Raw genomic sequence first — 19,640 nt, forward strand, 5'->3', positions numbered from 1 at the left:
CTGAGTCAATTAACATTAACATTTTGTGCAAACTTTGTGTTTTGGTGCTTCTATGAGTGTTTTTCTTCCAATGCATTTGAAATACATATGTTCTAAATATGCCCACAGTGGGATATCAGCGTAACTCGTTATACTCTACATGGTACTCTACTATGCATTGTATATGTATTAAAAATGTATAGATCTTTTGTTATCTTGAGGCTTCCATTACAATTACAATTTATAGTCTGTACATGTTGGCTAGCCTGTGAGATTTGTCACCTAACACTGAAAAGTTCTGAATTTTCTGCGATACCCATGGGCCTTAACAGTCACCTGGGTAAGTGTCTCATCTGTTGTCTAACATACCTTGAGTACATTGCTGTCCCCTTCACCCAAGGATACTGTGTGCCAAGTTGGCCCAGTGGTTCTGGAGAAGAAAGACAAATTTAGAGCAGAAAAGCTCACTTGAGCTTTTGGCTCAGGTGAGCTAAAAAGATTTCCGAGGATTTTAGATACTAAGGTTAACATGCATAAAGAAAGGAAAAGTGGTTGGGACTTCCAAATCACTTTGACATATCCATTATATCCAGAATATGGATGTTTGATCTGAACAAGGTGTAGAAACTGGCATAAAATGTTGTTATCTTTGAGTGTACATGTATTGATAACTTGAGGCAGAACGGCAAAACAAAAGAAGATTGAACTGTAATACAATGATGTTTACTCTCAAAAATACAACCTTTATTCTTGATTAAAGATCACTGGAAACACACACACACACATTTTCTTTTTGCTGCTCTTTGAAAGTCAACCTGTGCACAGCTACACAGGAGAATGTTAATCACACTATAGCCAGTCAGTAAAGGCTATAGTTCTATTTACAGAACTTCAGCACGGCTTCCACCATTTTGCCCACTCCATCAAACACTTGATGCACAGCTGTCTCACACATGAAGGCTGGTGTTGTCACAATCTTGTTTTCAGAATCAACATTTACTTCCTATGAACTGCTGAGGAAACTAACTTCTCATTGAAATGGGTATATGTAATCAAATATCTATGAGAGGTATTGTGTCGTACAAAATTATTTGTATTAAATTAGGGAATTAAGAAAGACTTGTTTCATTTACCTCAGGCTAAATGCAGAAAGTAATCAGTAAAGCTGATGGCATAATTTGAAAATATGCTTATACACCTAATAAGCAAAGTTGAGAGAAGATCTTTTATAGGAAATATCCTTGACTTCTAGAATGATCATTATATGAAAGGTATGCAATCCACATATTTCTATCCATGAGAAAATTCTTAGAAACTTAGAGAAAGTTTATTAACAATAGTTGTAAAAATGGAGTAAACTATCAACAGAGTATTGGATGTACATTGTAAATGTTGGATGACTTGCAAAATTTTAAAAGGATACATTAACATCTTTGTTGACATGTTTGGCACCCATGTTTTGACATGCCCCTGCCGTACCAGCATAAGGCCATTTTCCATCAACATCCTTGTCTTTTCCTACTGTTACAGTACAACCTGGAATAGTTCTGGCCACCAGAACAGGAGCAATGCAACATAAACTGAAAAATAAAACCAAAAAAATGATTTCAATTAATGAATGTAAATAAGCACCACTGGCTACTATATGCATTACCTACACATATATGTATTTCCTCAAACACTGTCTTGTTATGAATTCTCGTTTTACTTAAAAAAATATGAGAACTAATTTATGAGAGTCATTTCCTGCTTAATTTAATTTTTCTTCTCATTCTTTCCATTCAAATATGTTAAAGAAGCTCTTTCACATATTTAAGTCAGTACATATAGTTTTGTATTGAATTGTCTGACCCGATAGGCTTCTTTGCAGAGTGAAATTCCTTGATGACTTTTTCCACTGATGGTTGAACTGTCATTTTATCCCCTTCAACAGCAAAGTTGCTCCTGGGGGAAAACATAGAAAGTATGCTATTTAGTATTTCCCATGTTTTAATGTAGGCATACAATAATACCTATAGAACTTAAAGAATAAGCATTTATTGAGTCAATTCCAAAGAAATGTTATTTCTTTCATATGCTGTAATCACATTAACATTTTACTGTATGTATCCTCTGAGGACGTGGCTCAAATTGCTTTGTTAACACTGTATCTATGACTTGTCATTAATTATAAATTTAGTATTTTCTGTTTTGTTGAAAAAAATATGTCTTTAGGAAAGCATCAATTCACTAGATCAGTGTTTGATCTCTCTCTCTCTGTATATACAGTTGAACTTTAATATCTCAAATACCATGGATATGTCCAAGTGATTTGAAAGTCCCAACTATTTTTTTTCTATGCATTTTATCTCTAATAATCTAACAATATCTCTTATCCTTGGATATCTTGAAGTTTTTGTCCCACAGACTTCAAGCTGTAATATCTGTTTAGCTAATGAATATTAAAACATCAGTTTAAAAAAAAGCCATAAATTTTCAAAATTTTCATAAAACGTGAGACATTATCACCTTTCTTCTTTTCTAAACATGGCCACTTACAGATTTTTCGCTGCCCCAAATCCTCCTGGGAAGATTATAGCATCATAGTCCTTCACACTGAGGTCATTCAGATCTTGAATTTTTCCTCTGGCAATGCGGGCAGATTCCACTAAAACATTTCTGCAGTGATTGAAATAAGATGATCGACTTTCATTGGCAATAAAATAACACCTATTGATAGTCAAGGATTTTCATTATTTAGTTAGCCAACTTCTTCTTTCTTTGAAGACTTGGACCATGTATATGAAATAAGATCTGGACTATATATGAAATAGTTAGTTAACTGATACCCTCTTCTAAAAAATAAAAATCTGTGTTTAACCCTTATATATTCAAGTACATCATGGACATGTAGTTTGCATTTTAATGATTCCTGTCAAGAAATTGTTAATATTTAATGTTTAACATGGTAAAATAAGAAAATTGTCAAGGAAATAGTGAAGACTGGATTTCCATTGATCCAAGTAATTTTTGTATTATATACATGGAGCTTAGTAAAACATTGAATCTGATATGCTGCAATAAGTACCCGTACATGCATTACAAAATGGAAATAAAATGTAACAATACATATATTGAAATATGATTTTGAAATTCATGACAAATCCATTTTTCTGCTGTCAAACTGATTGTCAAACATCATTCACAGTGTAACAGTAACAGTGGTTTGATTATTACAGTGTAACCATATTTCCAAGACCCAGTTTAAAGTTAATTGTAGTTACCAGAACTGTTCATTGGTGTCAGTTGAGAAGATTCTCAAGTTGGGGAGATGCTGCCATCTTCGCTAGCCAAGGGCTTCTGATACGCTACTCTCCTCATAAGCCCTTGGCATACGGTGATAAAAAAAAGTTGGGATTTTTTTCTCAAGTTGTGATTGGAGTTGATTGACATCGTTCGACCAATCAGCAACTGTTTTTTGTAAATGACGATATTTGCGTTCGGGATATATCTTGACTCTTTAATATCGGTAATGTAAAACGCAAGTAAACAATGATCCGTAGGATAACATGCTATTCTATGAATAGCAATATGGTGTCATCCAATTTCTAAAGCAACGTGCAAAATATGTGATTAAGAATCTATACTGAAGATGTAGATTTGCATTTTTACATGTTTAAATAACAAATTAACATAACTCTATACCTTCTTGTTAATTATTCTTTAAAAACAAACTTTCTTTAAATACGCTTTTTATTTCTGTCGATGACGCAATCTGTGCGTACCTGGTAAGAATCATGATCATGTGACAAAAACAATCCCGTCTTTTGTCAGCACCGTATGCCAAGGGTTTATGAGGAGAGTAGCGTATCAGAAACCCTTGACTAGCGAAGATGAGATGCTGCTTGAAATAAGAAAATATAACTGATAATCAGGATCATGAATATCTTACCTGTTCACTGCCATGGGTTCTCCCTTTGTGTGATCAATAGCATGCATTTGTTCAATGTTTGGAGCAAATATTCCCACCTCTGCTTCATGTCGGCTAAGATGCACCATAGCCCTAAAAGTAATTTTTATGTGCGCATGATAAATTTTTGTTATTAAGGTATCATATCAAAGATACATAAACAGTAATCTGAAAAAACTATTCGATAATGTATCAAAATATTAAAAGGTATTTATAAATGAAATAACAATTTTTAACACATATTTATCCTAACTCATTTACCATGTCTACTTACGAGGATGCTTCATGAATCTCTGTACCATCATACACACCACATCCCGAAAATATCTGAAAAATTAATAACTATACATCAACAGGCAAAATGCAAAATCTTTAATATCAGAAAGTATATGCTTTTAAAATTACTGCAGTTGCATTTTACAATGTGTATTTCGATCTCAAATTATGATGGCATCCAAAAATAGAAATTACCAAAGCAACTTTGGGATTTTTGGCACCTAATACGGATGTCATATGCAAAAAAGATTTGTTTGTAAATGTCAAACTGCTGCTTCCAAGAAGCGATGTTATTCTTCTTGACATCATTTTCGGTGACCCAATGTTCGCTATTTACGAGTATGCCGATCCCGATTTAATTATCAGTATTACGAAAACAAAACAAAAATCGTCAGCAAAATGCGGACAGCAGTTTTACGGGTAAATACTTTTCCATTTAATAATTAAAATGTTTTAGTTTTGAATTGAATAAATCCATCAAATAGTCAAGACAAGAATAGAATTATGTATTAGCAACAAAATAAGTATGCTGTAGGTTATTTCCGAATTTTCTCTGACGTCGAGGGTATTAATTTTTGTAAACCTGCATCTACTTATACCACAGGTACTTGGGTCTTGGTTTATAAATAAGTATGTACATTATTGATATGTAAAAAAGTACATGTACTTTTTTACATATCAATCAGGTACATACATATTTATAAACCAAGACCCAAGTACCTGTGGAATGAACAACCATTAAGGCCAATATATCCACAGTCCATATAGCTCAAATCACTACATACTGATAGTACATAATCTCCTTTCTCTTTAAATTGTCTTCACCCTTGAAGACAAGCAAGCCAGATTCTTTAGCCCCTGGCAGGACTTTTACCTGCAAGTCCAGCTAGGGCTCTCATACCACTTTTTGGGATTGGGGCCGGGGCTATTCAAATTGGGAAAATTTACGTCATTTGGGGGAAAATTGGGAAATCTGGTTCCTTAATCAAAGCTGAACTAGTTTACGAATATAGGTGGCATGCACTAATTTATACAGTCCAACGCAGAACTTGTTTGTTTCACTTTCACTTATCAGCCATATTAAGTTTCATCAATTAAGATTAAAAAAAATTGCTATAAAAAATTGGGAAATTTACACTTGGCTTTTGGGGAAAAAGTACCTTTTTGCATTGGGAATGGGGCCGTTCAATGGCCCTAATTATAAAGAATCAAGAGCCCTGAAGTCCAGGGGTGGTCAACGCCACTCAGTGGCACCAAATGTAATAATTGAAAGGAGAAAAATTGTGTCAAGACTGGGAATCCAATGCAGGACCACAGGCACTTGTTTCGTATACAGAGCACCCCCTACTTATTTTCCCCACAAGGTACCTAACTCAGTTTCAGGCACCCACACTTCAAGCTCGTATTTTGTTTATATATCAATCATTAACCTACTTTAAATTGACATCGTTAGCTTTGAGAGACTTTGTTCTTGTCAATTAAATCGTTTCAGACATCTCTGGTCGAGCCTCTTTATTGTAAACCACTATTTCTTCCTCGAAAATTACCTCGATACAAAATAAGACTTTGAATGGGATACAAAAGCTTCTGTTTGGGGTTATAAATGTAGGATAAAACCAAGGACTTCTGAGTATTCCATTCTGAGGTCCCTGTATACGAAACAAATGCCTGTGCTCAGGACTGCTGCATTATTAATCAAGTGCTCTAACCACTGAGCTATCAAGGCCATTACATTCTTCTCTCCTTAAAATGCCTTTGCCTTTGAATACACAACCCATATTCTTTAGCCCCTGGCAATCCACTGTCCATGTAGCCCAAATTATAATATTTGTGAATTTTTTTACAATAATGCAAATGGATTTAGAGACTATTAGTTGTGTATTATGGACTGCACATTGATACTTGACGAAGTGGAGATGAGCTTATTCTATAGCCCTACCTGGATCAATCTTTCATGGATAACATCATGGGATGGACACTACCAGACTTGCTACTGATGCTGGAGATTGACCTACATTTTCCAGATGAGTGATCAGGTTAAAGTTTATGGAGGAGGTCCATTCCCTAGTAACTAAAGTATAAGCCCTACCAGGACCAAATTTGCATAGATGATGCATCTACATATGGATGGACACTACCAGGCTGGGTCTGACCTAACATTTTCCAAATGAGTGAATACTAGCTCTACCTGAACCAAACTAATGTGGATGAAGTATCTAGAGATGGACACTACCAGATTTGCTTTGGATGCCAAATCTGACGTACATTTTCCAGATGAGTGACAAGGTGAAAGTTTTTGGAGCAGGTCCAATTCCAAGTAACTATAAACCGTATGATGATCAACCTTAGATGATGTATTTAGGGATGCACACTTCCAGACTTGTTTTGGATCCTGAATCTGACATATATTTTCTAGATGAGTAACCAGGGTAATGTTTTTGGAGTAGCTCTGTAACTATATGGCCTGTTATGATTAAACTTGCATTGATGATGCAACTAGGGATGGATACTACCAAACTTGCTTCAGATGCTGGATCTGGCCCAAGTTTTCTGGATGAATGAACAAGATAAAGTTTTTGGAGCAGGTCCATTCCCAAGTAACTATAAGTCCTACTTAAACCAAAGTTGCATAAATATTGATCATGCTGATAGAAAAAATTTGGTCTGAGATTTGCCTTTCATTATAGATAAGAAACCTTCGTAGTCTTTGATTACCTATATTTTTATATTTGCATGTATATAACATATGTAACATAATATTCCTTACCCAAATTATACTGACTTGCAATTATGGTGTACATACTGTTTGGTTGGATGCTTTTTCAGTTTAGTTTTGCAGTGAAGGTACATTTTGAAGTTAATACTTTGTGACTGAATAGCCATGTTAGAAGTTCTATCTGGACCGTAATTGCTCTAGAAAACTCAAAGTTTTTCAGAGACTAATTCATGGCATATTGTGAATTTAAATTTATTTCAACAGGGAATCTTAAACCCCTTGAAGTCAGCATCTTCCAAGCCTACAAGGAGGACATGGTGTGAGACCAGGAGGTTTATCAGAACCACAGCACATCTTCAAACCCTAACAGCCAATCAGAGGGCTCTATCAGAGGATGTTACTATGGTAACAAGACCAGTAGATATGCTCTCTGAGGAGGAACAGATGATGAAAGAGTCAGGTAAATAAGCTGAAAGAAATATTCTTATCATTAACACATTCTTTAAAAAATCATGAAATTAAAAGGTGAATTGTCAGTGCAGTAAATTTTTTTGGTATTTTTTTCCTTAGTTGCCAAACTTGCGTCAGAAGTGATCAAACCTTTAGTTAGAAAAATGGATGAAGAATCTCAGTGTGACCCTGCTGTACTCAAGGCTTTGTTTGAAAATGGGGTGAGTCCTATATATAATAAATCAGATTCAATCACAACTGTCACACTCTTTTAATTAATGCAAAAGCTACTGATATTTTTTTTTTTAAATAAAAAAAATTAATTGTTATAAACCCAAATCAGAAAAAAATGTTTGCTTGATAAATATAATGCTGAATTTATAAACTTTAAGCAAAAGTAAATGGCATTATAGTTTATATGTATGTTTTGGATGCATATTAAAGATCATGACAAAGAAATTAAGATTTCATACTGGAAAATATTGTATTTATTTCTAGTTGATGGGCATTGAGATTGGCTCGGAGTATGGTGGTACAAACTCCTCATTTTTTGTGGCAAACTTGGTGATTGAGGAGCTGGCCAAGGTTGACCCCGCCATTAGTGTCATGGTAGATGTCCATAACACCCTGATAAACACTCTCATCAAGAAATTGGGGACTGAGGAACAGAAGGAGAAATACCTCCCCAGGCTAGCCACAGACATGGTAAGATCACCATGTTCACTCTTATAAAATTTTTCTTTAATGATAATGATTTTCCAAAGGAAATCCAATTAATATAATAAAATTAATTATTATGCACACAACTTCAGGTGACTGCAGTAGACTTTAAAGTAGCTGTTGTATATTATGAAGCCACACTGCTACTTGTACTATTTAATGCTTTAGCTTAGTGGTAAAGCATTAGATTTCAAATTTTATGTTATAAGTTTAAGGCTTAATGTGGACTTGCTCCAAGCTAATCTTATACATGAGTTAGGCTATATTTTGGATGGAAGTGCCTAGCTCTTCTGAGAAAAAAGTATTTATGAATGGTCCAAAAATAAAAAGTAGCATTCTAAAATCATGCTTTATCTAAAGTTTTATAATTTTTTCATTAATTTCTCAGGTGGGCAGTTTTTGTTTATCAGAGGCGGACGCTGGATCAGATGCCTTTGCCATGCGTGGAGCAGCAGTGAAACAAGGAGATTACTACATCCTTAATGGAACAAAAATCTGGATTACCAATGCTGAACATGCCGGGGTTTTCTTAGTCATGGTCAATGCTAACCCAACAGCAGTGAGTTTAGCATAATTATATCTTATTTAGGCTAATCATTGTAAAAATCTAATTATTATTTTCATAATTTTTATGCCCCCCTTTGAACAAGGGAGGGCATATTGCTTTGCTGCTGCCTGTCGGTCCACCAACAGTTTCCATTCATTTTCTTTGCAGAGGTTGCACAAACTGAAATGAAATTTATTATACAGATTTATCTTAAGAATATTTAGGTCAGGTTCTGTTTTGGGTACAATCGAACAATTTTTGACAGAGTTATGCCCCTTGGACTTATAAAAATTCCAATTATTTGCAGTTTCCGTTCATTTTCTTCACAGAGGTTGCACATACTGAAATGAAATTTGGTATACAGATTTATCATAAGAATATCTAGGTCAGGTTGTGTTTTGTATATGATTGAACAATTTTTGACAGAGTTATGCCCCTTAGACTTTGGGGGGGGGGGGGGGCATAAGTGTTTCACAAGCATCTCTTGTTTCAAAAGATTCCACAGCTGTTTAAATTGACAGAATATTTTTCAATTAATAAATCTATTATTGAAGTACATGTACTGTAAAAGTTCTTTTTTCAAAGGGGACATAATTCTGTGGAATCACAATTTCTGTTCAATCTGCATGTAGAAAATTACGTGGATTTAATTCTTAGATTGCTTCTATATGTGGCATTGCCTTAAATATAATATTAATACACTTGGGCAAATTTCTGTGAAAAACTTGAGACTGCGTACATAGCATTAAACAATATGCAAATGAAAAAAGTAACTATATAGTACCTGGTAGCTAGTATGCATATGAACAGACTTGTTGATTTATGGAAATGATACTGAATTTAGAGGAATGTTTTCAAGGGTTACAAAGGAATCACCACTTTCCTAGTGGACAGAGACACAGAGGGACTTAGTATTGGGAAGAAGGAAGACAAACTAGGAATCCGGGCCTCAAGCACCTGTCCTGTGCATCTGGACAATGTCAAGGTGATTTGCTGACTGTAACATCCACATATTTTGCCTTTTTGTTGATAAAGGTGACCATTACTCGTATAAACCATATTCAAGAAATTTACAGATGACACACATATCACAAGACTTATTTTTATATTCTTTGACAATATTGAATTGTACTATGTATAACTGTGACATATATGTACATGTATGTATATATACTGTTAGGTTCCTGCATCCCATATTCTTGGAGAGTTTGGCATGGGGTACAGATATGCCATAGAAATGTTAAATGAAGGAAGGATTGGTATTGCTTCTCAGGTGAGTATACTTCAAAAGAAATCTTAGTTGTGTGAAAAACAATTGCAGGGAAAATTCAAAATTTATCATTTAACAAACAATTTTTCTATAATGTCTAGTCAATTATTTTACATAAATCTTATTTTCTTAGATGCTGGGCTTGGCAGAGGGTTGTTTTAATGCTACAGTTCCATACACAATGGAAAGAAAGCAGTTTGGAAAAAGAGTGTTTGATTTCCAGGTATGCCACCTTAAGAAAAACATAAACAGGAAATGATATCACATACCTAATGACATATTTGTTAGAGAATTAAGTTTGTAAATTTTCATTCATTAATAATGCCATATATTATAAAATGCAAATTTTAGGGTATGAGGCATCAGATAGCTCACGTGGCTACACAGATTGAGGCCTGTAGGTCACTTGTTTATAATGCCGCAAGGAAGAAGGAGGCAGGACAACCATTCCTGAAGGAGGCTGCGATGGCAAAATTATATGCATCAGAGGTATTGAGTTTGTTTGAAATGCTTGATCCATCAATTATAGATGTTTACTTGATTCCTTGCTGTATTGTTTTGAAGTACATGTATTGTGAAATGTGTAAATGTTGTGAAATACAGTGTAATTGCAATATTATTTATTGACTGGTTGTTTGTAGTTGGCCACTTTAACAACATCTAAATGCATTGAATGGATGGGAGGAGTTGGATTTACCAAGGATTATCCCATAGAAAAGTACTACAGGGACTGCAAAGTTGGTAAGTACATGTATCCCTCAAAATTTTATTAATTTTTCAGTCTCACAGTATTCCTAGTATACTACAAAATTTACTTAATTTAACTGCATTGTAAACTTTCAATGTTGCAGGTACCATTTATGAAGGGACATCAAACATTCAGTTGAACACTATTGCCAAATGTATAGAAGCTGAGGGATTTTCAGGAAACTGAGAGAAGACAAAAACATGCAGAACTCATTCTAATTTAACAAATGCTATTGGGATGATCTTTGAACAGAAACAAATCAGAAGTCTGCAACATATTGGTGTAAATTTGTTCAAGTACATTTTTGTCTAGTTTATTTGCTGTGATACATAAATTAAAACCAACATGGTGAGACAAGACATATTTTCAACAAAGTAAATGTAACTTATGCTTCATGAATCTCCAAACCGTAAGAAAATTCATATTTCTAAAACTTTATGTATTTATTAAAATGATGTGATAATAATCAAGTTACTGCGGTTTTAAGCTCAACTGTTCTAATTCAGGAAGAGTTTATTTTATGAAGTGTTGTTGTCAGCATCTCATTTTCTAGAAAACGTCCATTTTCAAGTATGGATCTAGAGTTCATAAGCATTACAACCAGACTACTGCATCTGAACTATATTTTTGCATGTACATAAATTGCTATAAAGTCACTATTTATTTGAGTAGATCCATTCTTATATAGTCATAATACCAACATTTACTGGGCCCAAAGTTGCCAGGGTGATATACTGCTTATGTTGCTGCTTCTGACCCATATATTCCAAACATTGCCAGTTCTAAGTTTATTGGCCCGGCCGGGTCCATTCTTAAGTAAATATTAGCCTAAAATGATGCAATTGACAAATGCATTTTAATGTTCATTAATAGGGTATAATGTGATTGTATTACTTAAAAGGGAAACTAATGTTTTTCAAGGTGAGGTCTGTAGTGTTAAATTACATTCATACCTCGTTATCTCGAACTTGATGGGACTGAGAAAATACTTCGAGATATCCGAGGATTCGAGATATTGGAGGTAAAATACTTATAGAATAAGTGGTTGGGACTTCCAACTCAGTTTGACGTCAGTGTTTGAGATAATGAAGTTCAACTTGACATGATCTTAACCCAAGCAGACTTTGGTAATGGGACAGGATAAAACATGTAAATGAAATACTATAAAAGTAAAACAAAATCCCTGAGTGAATGAGAAATGACTGAGAATCCATGGGTTTTCTTGTTTTTGTATATTTATGATTTCTTTGTTATTTGTCATTCTTACCTTGTCTCTTGTTTAGCTGAATACATGTAGCTGTTGATGTTCATGGTTGATGACTTATTCTTTGTTGTTATGGCATTATTTTTTAAATTATGATTCTTTTTTTATATGTTTGTCTCTCATCTCTCTCTCTCTCTCTCTGTGTAAGAACAATTTTATTTGAGCAAATATAGTTCTTCATTGCTGAAAAGTTAAAATAACAATAAAAAAAATAATATCATGACATATTTTTTGTTCAAATTAATAAAATGGAATTTTTTAAAGAGACTGTGTTGTATTTTTTTATTGACGAGTCAAGACCAGATCTGAACTTGTTTCATGGTCCAGAGTGGAAGTCCAAAATGTTTATGATTACCCCTGACTTTTTTCAATATCATGTCAAAGTTGTCCTCTCAGTGTAAAATATAGGTCTGGACTTAAAGGGTTAATTTTTCTAGAATGTATTATAATTGCTTTAATCAACTAAAATATCATATTAGTTTTGCAAATAAAGCAGGAAGATATAAATTATTACAGAATCTGAAACGATGATTGGACACTTCATCAGCACCCACGTGACAGTCTCGGAGCAAGGGGGCGTGGTCAAAGATCCTTGGTAGGTGTAGTAGCTTCCTCGATTAGATGGTAATAAATTCTTCAAGCGTATGTAGGCGGATTGCACGGGACCGGTTTCAGAGGAGTCTGAAGAGAAAAAAAAAGCGTCAAAGGTGGTTTTCAAGTGTGTGCATGTGTGTGTGTGCATGAGAGAGAGAGAGAGAGAGAGATTTAAAGAGAAAGAGAGATACATACCAGGATATTCCTCACTGTTGTCCAAAGTTTCACTCATGAGATGACTTAAGGTCTGTTTATAATCATCTTCACAACCAGGGACGGGTTTCAGTAAAAAGCCAGGATTCAACTGAGGAAATAGTCTTGTTAAACAGTTTTAAATATTTTCTTTTTATAAGTCAGCCAATTAGTGCCTGAAATATTTAAATAAAGCCATAAAATTTCAAAAGTTGGTCAGGGTGACCTACTTTTCAGTCAACTTATCCCGAGGACCGAAGATGCAACAAGTGACAAAGTTGATGATTCTAAGCCAATTAGTACCCGAAATATTTAATTATAGCCATATAAATTTAAAAGTAGGTCATGGTGACCTTCTTGTCTGTACACGTACTCCGAGGACCCAAGATGCATCAACTGACAAAGTTTGATGATTCTAAGGCAAATAGTACCCGAAAATATTTAAATACAGCCATAAAATTTCAAAAGAAGGTCACAGTGACCTATTTTTCAGTTGCCATACTCCGACACAAGATGCATCAAATGACAAAGTTTGATGATTCTAAGCCCATTAGTACTTGAAATATCTAATTAAAGCCATAAATCTTCAAAGGTAGGACACGGTGACCTACTTTTCAGTTGACTTACTCTGGAGACCCAAGATGCATCAACTGACAAAGTTTGATGATTCTAAGCCAATTAGTACACGAAATATTTAAATATAGCCATATAAATTAAAAAGTAGGTAAGGGTGACCTACTTTTCAGTCGACCTACTCTGAGGACCCAAGATACATCAACTGACAAAGTTTGATGATTCTAAGCCAAATAGTACCCAAAATATTTAAATATAACCATAAAATTTCAAAAGTAGGTCACAGTGACCTACTTTCTAGTTGACATTTTTTGAGGACTCAAGATGCATCAACTTACAAAGTTTTATGATCATAGGCCTTAAAATGTCCAAAATATACCTCTAAAACGCTTTGAAATCGAATGCCTGCAAAGTTCAAAAAGTAGGTCACTATGACCAACTTTTTTATAAATATGTTTTATGGCCCCAAGATGCATCATCGTACAAGATTTAATGATTCTAAACCTCTCAGTATTCGAATTAATGACCTTAAATGTTTTGAAAAAGATTAGCCATAAAATTCAAAAAGTAGATCAAGGTGACCTACTTTTTAGTTGACGTACTCTGAGGACCCAAGATGCATCAACTGACAAAGTTTGATGATCATAGGCCTTAAATTGTTCAAAATATGCCTCGAAATCATTTTGAAAAACAATGGCCGCAAAATTTAAAAAGTAGGTCACCATGACCTACTTTTGAGTCAACATGATATGAGGTCCTTAGATGCATCAACTGACAAGATTTGATGATCCTGGTCCTCATAGTAAGCAAAATATCAACATTTTGATAAAATGTAAAATTTTTGGTCAACTTTGAAGTGACCTTGAGACCACGCCCTTTGCCATAGGGCAATTCCCCGTGCAAATTTTAATCAACAACATATCCACATCCTTTTGTGTAAGTTTGGTGATAATCTGCCCACTGGTCCTTGAGAAGAAGATTTTTTTTAGCAAACCAGTACTTTTATTTTATTTACCTAATTATCTCCCCTTGTTTAAGGGTCACAACCCCAATTTTAGTATAAACGGGAACCATTGGGTCAAGGATACCCTGTGACAAATTTGACAATAATTGTCCAAGGGGTTCTTGAGTTATGGCCCATATTCTAAAAAGTTCACGCACACCGCACAAATGGCCATAGCATTAGCTCTTTGAGCCTTTGGCTCAGAAGAGCTAACAAAGCTGACTCTTTTACAACAACACAGTTGACTCTGTTATAATTACAACACAGCTGACTCTGGTTGTAACACCTGGGCACCTGGGTCTCCACGCCCCAATTTAGAATGCGAGCTTTTCATTAAAACCAGAGCTTATATACTTTTTTCCTATCCACAAATCTGTCATAAAATACTCAACATTCTTCAATAATAGCTATCCCACGGTTGTATATAAATATCAGAGAATAATATTTCGGACTTTATTTTCTTGAGAATAGAATTTCAGTCTGTCAAAGTCCTGCTTAAAGATCTAATGTACAGTAACTTAGTTTCAGTTTTGCCTGGCACGTAGCGCAGTGCTTAGAGCGTGTGCTCTAGAGTCGCGGCGTAAGGAGTTGATCCCTATGTCGAGGGTTGGAATCCATTGCGGGACGTGGAGACCGGTCCTTCGGATGAGACCGTATAAACCGAGGTCCCGTGTCGCAGTAGGTGCTGACCCCTCATTGCTCAAAGGCCGTAAGTACCGAGTAAAGGTCTAAATTTGCATCCCTCCACCGGCAAGTGGTGGCGTCTCGATATGAGTGAAAAAAATTCTCTAAGGGACGTTAAACAACCAAACAAATATCTCATTTCATTAGACACCAACAAACTAGATTCAAAGTTCATGCAAAGTTTTAGGAGATCTATCTTTAACCTATTTTTTTCCCACAAAACTATGCTTATACGAATCAGAATTAATAAATTTCCATAAAATTTCAAACCGCCTTGGAATGGGTACCGTAAAACAAGACAGGGATTCGAATTTTTTAAGAATGTAAATTTACGGGAAATCATTATTTCTGATGACTTAGACACTTAGTCAAGTATCATCATGAAGATGTAACCACAGTAAGGAAACGTTTCTGCCAGGCACGTACGTAGTATTGTGGGGGAAGGGGGCCGCCCACTGCCCGCTTTTTCCACACATAATAAGGTTTTACTGTTTATTTAGTATGAAATTGTTCATTGAAAGGTCGGTCCTCCTCTTTTTTTTTTTTTTTTGAAACTTTTTTTTAATACTGAGGTTATATACGTCATTGAAATAATAATAAAAAAAATAATGACAAAAATTATTATCAATCATGCTTTCTCTTTACCTCTACCATGACTCCAATGACTACCAACCCGTCTGCACGATCAACAGCTGATTTAACATCCGGGTACTCTGTGTTGTAGAACACCAAATGAAGCTGAAACAGAAGGTAATACAATATCTGTAAAATATAAGAAAGTGATTTCTCTATATGAAATTGTGTAACACACTTTTCTCGATGGAGAAACAATTAAAAAGATCTCGCTCGAGTTGACAAAGATCTTAATTTGAAGGTTAATTTTGCTTTGAAACAGAGGAATACCCGGTATGTTATCGCAGAATGTTAAAAAAAATGGGAAAAAAAAAGAACAAATGAAGTTGCTCTACCTGTAATTATATGTTAAAAAAGAAGACATTTTTTGTGAGGGTGTAGTAAGAATAAAAGTTTATTCCTGTTTCAATGAGTAAAGTTACCTCCATGGGTTGGAATTCATTGTCAAATGAATGTTCAGATCCCGTACTGTTCTGGAATTTCCCAGCGTGGAAGTGAAAAGAATCCAACTTAAATGACTTTCCACTAAGTCCAAACTGCTCCAAGTTGGACAAAATTATATCTCTTTCTTCCACTTTGTAACTTGTCTTAAATCCTATATATGGAACAGACTTAACAATATTGTATAGTTTTACAAGGTGACATTAGATAGCATTCGTGTCAATCTGATTGCTAGTATTCACACATCATTACCTAGGTATAACGTACACTGTACACTTCTTCAAAATTTAATTTAATAGCATTTTCTGGATCATTGTAGTATCAATATTAATAGTTATCTGTTTAAATAAAAAAAATCTTTCTCTCATTCGTTGCAATGACCGAAGACTATATACTGAATTTTTTGGACATTATTTTCATTTTAAGGATCATTGACATTCTGATAAGAGAGATAATTCCTACTTGAATAGCTGATTATTATTTCTTTATAGATTTGTCAATTGAAATGTCTTTTTTGTCCAATTTTGCCATGCAAGCTATGGTAAAATTATCTACAGTTGTACTTATAAGATACTTTTTCTTTTGGAAAATCAAAAGCATTAAAGCAACATTTTGTATGAAAGAACAGAGGGTATGTGAACCTTAAGCAAGGACACATCCCTATGCAAAAGGCTTGCACAAGAAAAGTTTTCACCATTATTAAAAGATACTGAAGTGATATACCTTTGTAAGTAGTGGAGACCACAAAGCTTTGGTCAACTCCAATGCTGAAACTTAAGCTCCGGAGATCTGAATTAAAGACAGCATGGCTCCTTCGTATGTTTACTGGAGATTGTCTTTGACCGTTACATGTAGACCAACATGGTGTTATTGAAGCCCAGAATGATGGAGCTTTGAAAGTAAATGAAAAACCAAGCTTATATTAAATAAAACAAAAGAAAAAATAAATAAATTTTAAAAAAAAAAGCAAAAAACAAACAAACAAAACAAAAACAGAAACAAAACAAAAACCAATCAACGAACGAAACAAACAAACAAAAATGAAAAGAAAAGAATTAGAATATTTTAAGGACACATAACACAAACAAACAGTTGATGCAGGGATTGATATATATATTTTGACTGATTTGAATAAAAATGATATAAAAAATAAATCCCTAATCCCTAAAAAATGTTGTTTTTTTTTTTTATTTTGTTGTTTTTTCTTTGTGCTTAGATATGCGACTTTGTGTCTTTTTCTATGTAATTCTATACAAAATTTTTATGTGTGACATTCTTAACACTGTGACTAAATCTTACAAAATTCTCCCACTTTACATTATTCAGGTTACCTATTTCAATTTATAAAAATAAAAGTTATACCTAGCTTTGTAGTTGGGTATGGAATTTATTTCACGAGTGAGACAGGATTTAGAAAAAAAAAAATTAATTTTCACGAGTGCAAAGCACAATTGAAAATATTTTTAAAATCCTGTCTTTTTGTTACATTTGTATTTTCACACTAAGAAAATAACACATGTGAATATAACGGTTTCATTCAAAGGACAAATTACAGAATTTTACCGTTGAAAATGTAATAAGGATAATTATTTGTAATTTTTTTTGTTTAATAATTTTTCTTACATTGCTTAGTACTATATTTGAAAATTTATCATTGTAAAAGAACAATATATGTAATGCTTAAAAATATTTTATCATTAAGGGATTCTTTTAGACTGTAAAGGGGGGGGGGGTGTTCAGGGCTCTGGGGGCCGCCTTAATGCCCCCAGTGGGACTGGATAGCTATATAGAAGTTCCCTGGAAGCAATGGAGGTTTTAGATCTTTTATAGAACAGTCTTGTGTCGTTTTACCCATGATTTGTGTATAATAAAAGCAATATCTGGCAGCCAAAAAATAATTATCCATCTTATTAAAGCATCTTTACTGAATTTAGGGTCACTAAAAAAGAGGGCTGCCCCTTAAAACTCCACCAGTGTAATAATACATTTGCACTATTATGGCCAGCTCAGAATAAAAAAATGTACAAAATGTATATATAACATTAATAGTATACCTGTATATGCTTGCAATACTACTCTTTTTAATCATTATATGCTTATCTAATATCTACGCTGGTGTTTTTTTTCTTATTTTAGATAGATCTATTAATTATGTTTTAAAGTCATACTCACCGAGACAGCTAAAAGGATTGTAGTAAAATTTTGCTTTGTTACAATCGGGTTCAAAACACTGAGTGGAAGAGACTACATCTGGTAGAAAAACTTTCATGAAAACGAGGAACAAAAAATACCAGGGCATGATTGACTGTTAAATGCTCATCTACTTTGTGAACGAAAAGGGTCTCTTTTATAACGTGTGTTGAAAATGACGTAAACTCTCAAAAAATAAAGTTTTAGATTTTTTTTTTCAAATAAAATTTGATACAAATCATCGGGAAAAATTAAAGTTTTTTTTTTTAAACATTTGCATCAAAAGTATGTTATCAGCCATCAAAAGGGTGACTGTACTTTAAACTATAACTACAAAACACAGTTTGCTTTCGTCTATTCATATTATATGTATTACTTTTAAACATTTACATCATATCTATACACAAGTCACGATATTATCAAAATAGCAATTGTAATCAAAAGATAAATCCACACTTTTTTCAAAAATTATCTCCCTTGACCGCCATACTCAAAGTAGCCCCTAGACCCCTGTAACTTTATCATTTCAAATATAAATATCTTTTGTATCTTGTATTTTTGATTGCCCTCGACTGGGGCTACTCATATATCTTGAAAAAAAAAAATTAAAACAGTGAACTTATCGCAGCATTCCCAAATGTTCGGTAGCGTAAAGACAAACATTGTTTCTTTCCCTTTTGACCTCTGGGTTGACGCCGCAAAGGGACACAATTCAATGTACTTTTGCAAAGGTATGTAACTCGTGTGAAAAACTCAGCACTCATCACATATCTTACGTCAGTCATGAATGAAATACAACCTTCATGTGTAAACCTTGTATGTAAGTTTTATTTGTTCTTATATCCCTGTCCAAAATTTTTACCATGTACAATTTGTACTCTTGTGCCCCATGTGAGGGCTTGAGTGAAATAAAAGTTTCAGAAAGTTTCTTGCTGTTCCAGCGAAACTATTATTTTCTTTTCTGGTCAGAAATACGATATGAAGAAATTTGAATGTGGTTGATTTGATCCTCCAGAAAAATAACCACACAAATAATTACATTGTTTTTTTCTCGTATTATAAATCATCAAAATTAAAATACTGACAAGGAATTAGTATGACGAAGAATGAATTTTTAAGAAGATAATTTGCTCTTACAAGTATTGTAGCGCTATAGTGCTTTAAAATAAAGAAATTTTGAAGTTCTACATTATTTTTCTGAAATAGAATCTAAATTAGTCATTAAACCATGGGAATTTGGTTATCTCTTCGAGTAAAAGATATTGAATGTGTAATTTAAATTAGAAACTCCTCAACAATAAAAGATCTTAGTCCTTAAAGAATTTTTGATATATGAGTATATGCATACAGCTGTTTTTGGCCCCAGAAGACAATACTTGGGTTTTACATTTTCTTCTCTAACTTAGTTTTC

The 19,640-nt window shown here is 33.9% G+C and overlaps 3 protein-coding genes across 3 annotated transcripts; 1 reads left to right on the plus strand and 2 right to left on the minus strand.

Moving 5' to 3' along the window:
- Nucleotides 1-686: 686 nt before the first annotated feature.
- On the minus strand, nucleotides 687-4,543 carry LOC133202724 (ES1 protein homolog, mitochondrial-like). Its single transcript, XM_061338597.1, has 7 exons — nucleotides 4,400-4,543; nucleotides 4,203-4,255; nucleotides 3,911-4,021; nucleotides 2,518-2,637; nucleotides 1,831-1,923; nucleotides 1,403-1,559; nucleotides 687-982 (listed from the first exon to the last, which is right to left on the minus strand). The coding sequence occupies exons 1-7, from the start codon at nucleotides 4,511-4,513 to the stop codon at nucleotides 857-859; spliced, it is 774 nt and encodes a 257-aa protein (XP_061194581.1). The 5' UTR covers nucleotides 4,514-4,543; the 3' UTR covers nucleotides 687-856.
- A 22-nt stretch (nucleotides 4,544-4,565) lies between these two features.
- On the plus strand, nucleotides 4,566-12,182 carry LOC133202722 (short/branched chain specific acyl-CoA dehydrogenase, mitochondrial-like). The gene is made up of 11 exons (XM_061338595.1): nucleotides 4,566-4,624; nucleotides 7,185-7,380; nucleotides 7,491-7,591; nucleotides 7,869-8,075; nucleotides 8,479-8,649; nucleotides 9,497-9,622; nucleotides 9,818-9,910; nucleotides 10,041-10,130; nucleotides 10,259-10,396; nucleotides 10,549-10,648; nucleotides 10,759-12,182. The coding sequence occupies exons 1-11, from the start codon at nucleotides 4,604-4,606 to the stop codon at nucleotides 10,839-10,841; spliced, it is 1,326 nt and encodes a 441-aa protein (XP_061194579.1). The 5' UTR covers nucleotides 4,566-4,603; the 3' UTR covers nucleotides 10,842-12,182.
- LOC133202512 (nacrein-like protein) lies at nucleotides 11,394-17,894 on the minus strand. Its single transcript, XM_061338351.1, has 6 exons — nucleotides 17,891-17,894; nucleotides 16,021-16,193; nucleotides 15,611-15,703; nucleotides 12,709-12,817; nucleotides 12,434-12,600; nucleotides 11,394-11,483 (listed from the first exon to the last, which is right to left on the minus strand). Exons 1-6 carry the CDS (start codon nucleotides 17,892-17,894, stop codon nucleotides 11,394-11,396), a joined length of 636 nt encoding a protein of 211 aa, XP_061194335.1.
- Between the last annotated feature and the right edge of the window lie 1,746 nt (nucleotides 17,895-19,640).

The sequence above is a fragment of the Saccostrea echinata genome, unplaced genomic scaffold (assembly GCF_033153115.1).
Source record: "Saccostrea echinata isolate AGI-Se365-2 ecotype Australia unplaced genomic scaffold, CSIRO_AGI_Sech_v1 ptg000047l, whole genome shotgun sequence".
Taxonomy (NCBI): domain Eukaryota; kingdom Metazoa; phylum Mollusca; class Bivalvia; order Ostreida; family Ostreidae; genus Saccostrea; species Saccostrea echinata.